Here is a 1,340-nt window from a genome sequence, read left to right as displayed (position 1 = left end):
GTCATGTATAATGAATAAATGTAAATCATTATACAAAAAAAAAAAAGGGACATCTAAGCTATAATCTAAAGCAACGGTCTGTAAACTACAGCTCATGGGCTAAATTTGGCCTGTTACCACTTTTTATATGGCCCATAAGCAAAGAATAATTTTTACATTTTTAAATGGTTGGAAAAAAGTCAAAAGAATAATATTTCAAGACACACAAATATTGTGTGAAATTCAAATTTCAGTGTCCATAAACAAACTTTTATTGAAACACATTCATGCTCACTTGTTTAAATATTGTCTATGGCTGGTTTCACACTACAATGGCCAGACTAAGTAGCTGCCAGGGAAACTGCATGGCCTGCAAAAGCCTAAAGTATTTACTATCTGGCCCTTTATATAGAAAAAGTTTGCTAATCACTAACCTAAAGGATGAGAGAGAGTTATTCAGGTGGGGAGCTGTCTAAATCTTACAGAACTTTTATCATAGTTTAAAACTAGAACTTTTCAAATGAACAAAGTTCATTTACAATTTATGTTTATGATTCAATACCTACCAAGAAGCTCTTTGTTCAAATGATATAGTTTTACCACAGCGGTTATCAGTCTAACCTAGGTTGTAACACACAGTAAGGATAAATTTTTCTCTAGAAATTGATATGTTTCTTATTCTGTTAATTGCTTACAGGTTTCAACTAATCATAATTTCAGGAGTGAATGAAAAGTTATAATAATGGATTTGAGTCACCAAATGAGTTATATGTTTAGTTCCCTAAAGACCGGATTAAAAGGCTTCTGTTACTATCCACATCATGGTTCTCCTCCATCGGCTTAAGTTTTATCAAGTGGTAGAGAGCAGCATAATACAAGGGGAAGAGCATGGCTCTTGGATGCACTAGATATGTGAGGTCACTTTCACTATCTGGGGCTTTAGTTTCTCATCTATAAGTGAAGGAAGAGTGAATTAGATGATATCTAAGGTTTAGCCCTAAATTCTATACCTAACGAAAGGTGCTGAAAAAGGCACAAAACCATAAAAATATAAAAATCAGAATATTAACTCAGATCAAGAGCTATAATGCTAATTTTAACAATCAGAGTTGAATGAATACACAAATCCAATGATGAATGGAAAAATGATTACCAAAACTCTGTCCTAAAAGGTTCACTAGTTCTTTGTACAATACCTGATCACTGGATAAATTCCATACTCCATTGATTTTATCATATACATGTTCTTGTGGTAATAATCTTAATTGCTTGTTTTGAATTAGTGCACTTCTCAATTTAAAATCACGATACATTTTAGAAGTTTCATATGCTCTATAAAAAAGAACAAAAGACCAACCCAA

General features: G+C 32.5%; 1 protein-coding gene across 1 annotated transcript in view; it reads right to left on the bottom strand.

The window, feature by feature from the left end:
- Positions 1 to 1,340, bottom strand: part of BBS5 (Bardet-Biedl syndrome 5) — a 39,648-nt gene that overhangs the window by 28,620 nt on the left and 9,688 nt on the right. The window contains exon 5 of the mRNA XM_012650676.1: positions 1,176 to 1,311. Coding sequence (XP_012506130.1) covers positions 1,176 to 1,311 — 136 coding nt within the window. The remainder of the gene's footprint in view (positions 1 to 1,175; positions 1,312 to 1,340) is intronic.

The sequence above is a fragment of the Propithecus coquereli genome, unplaced genomic scaffold, assembly GCF_000956105.1.
Source record: "Propithecus coquereli isolate 6110/MARCELLA unplaced genomic scaffold, Pcoq_1.0 Scaffold34, whole genome shotgun sequence".
Lineage (NCBI taxonomy): Eukaryota > Metazoa > Chordata > Mammalia > Primates > Indriidae > Propithecus > Propithecus coquereli.
Note: the sequence above shows the minus strand (reverse complement) of the source record. Positions and strands in the feature narration are given on the sequence as shown.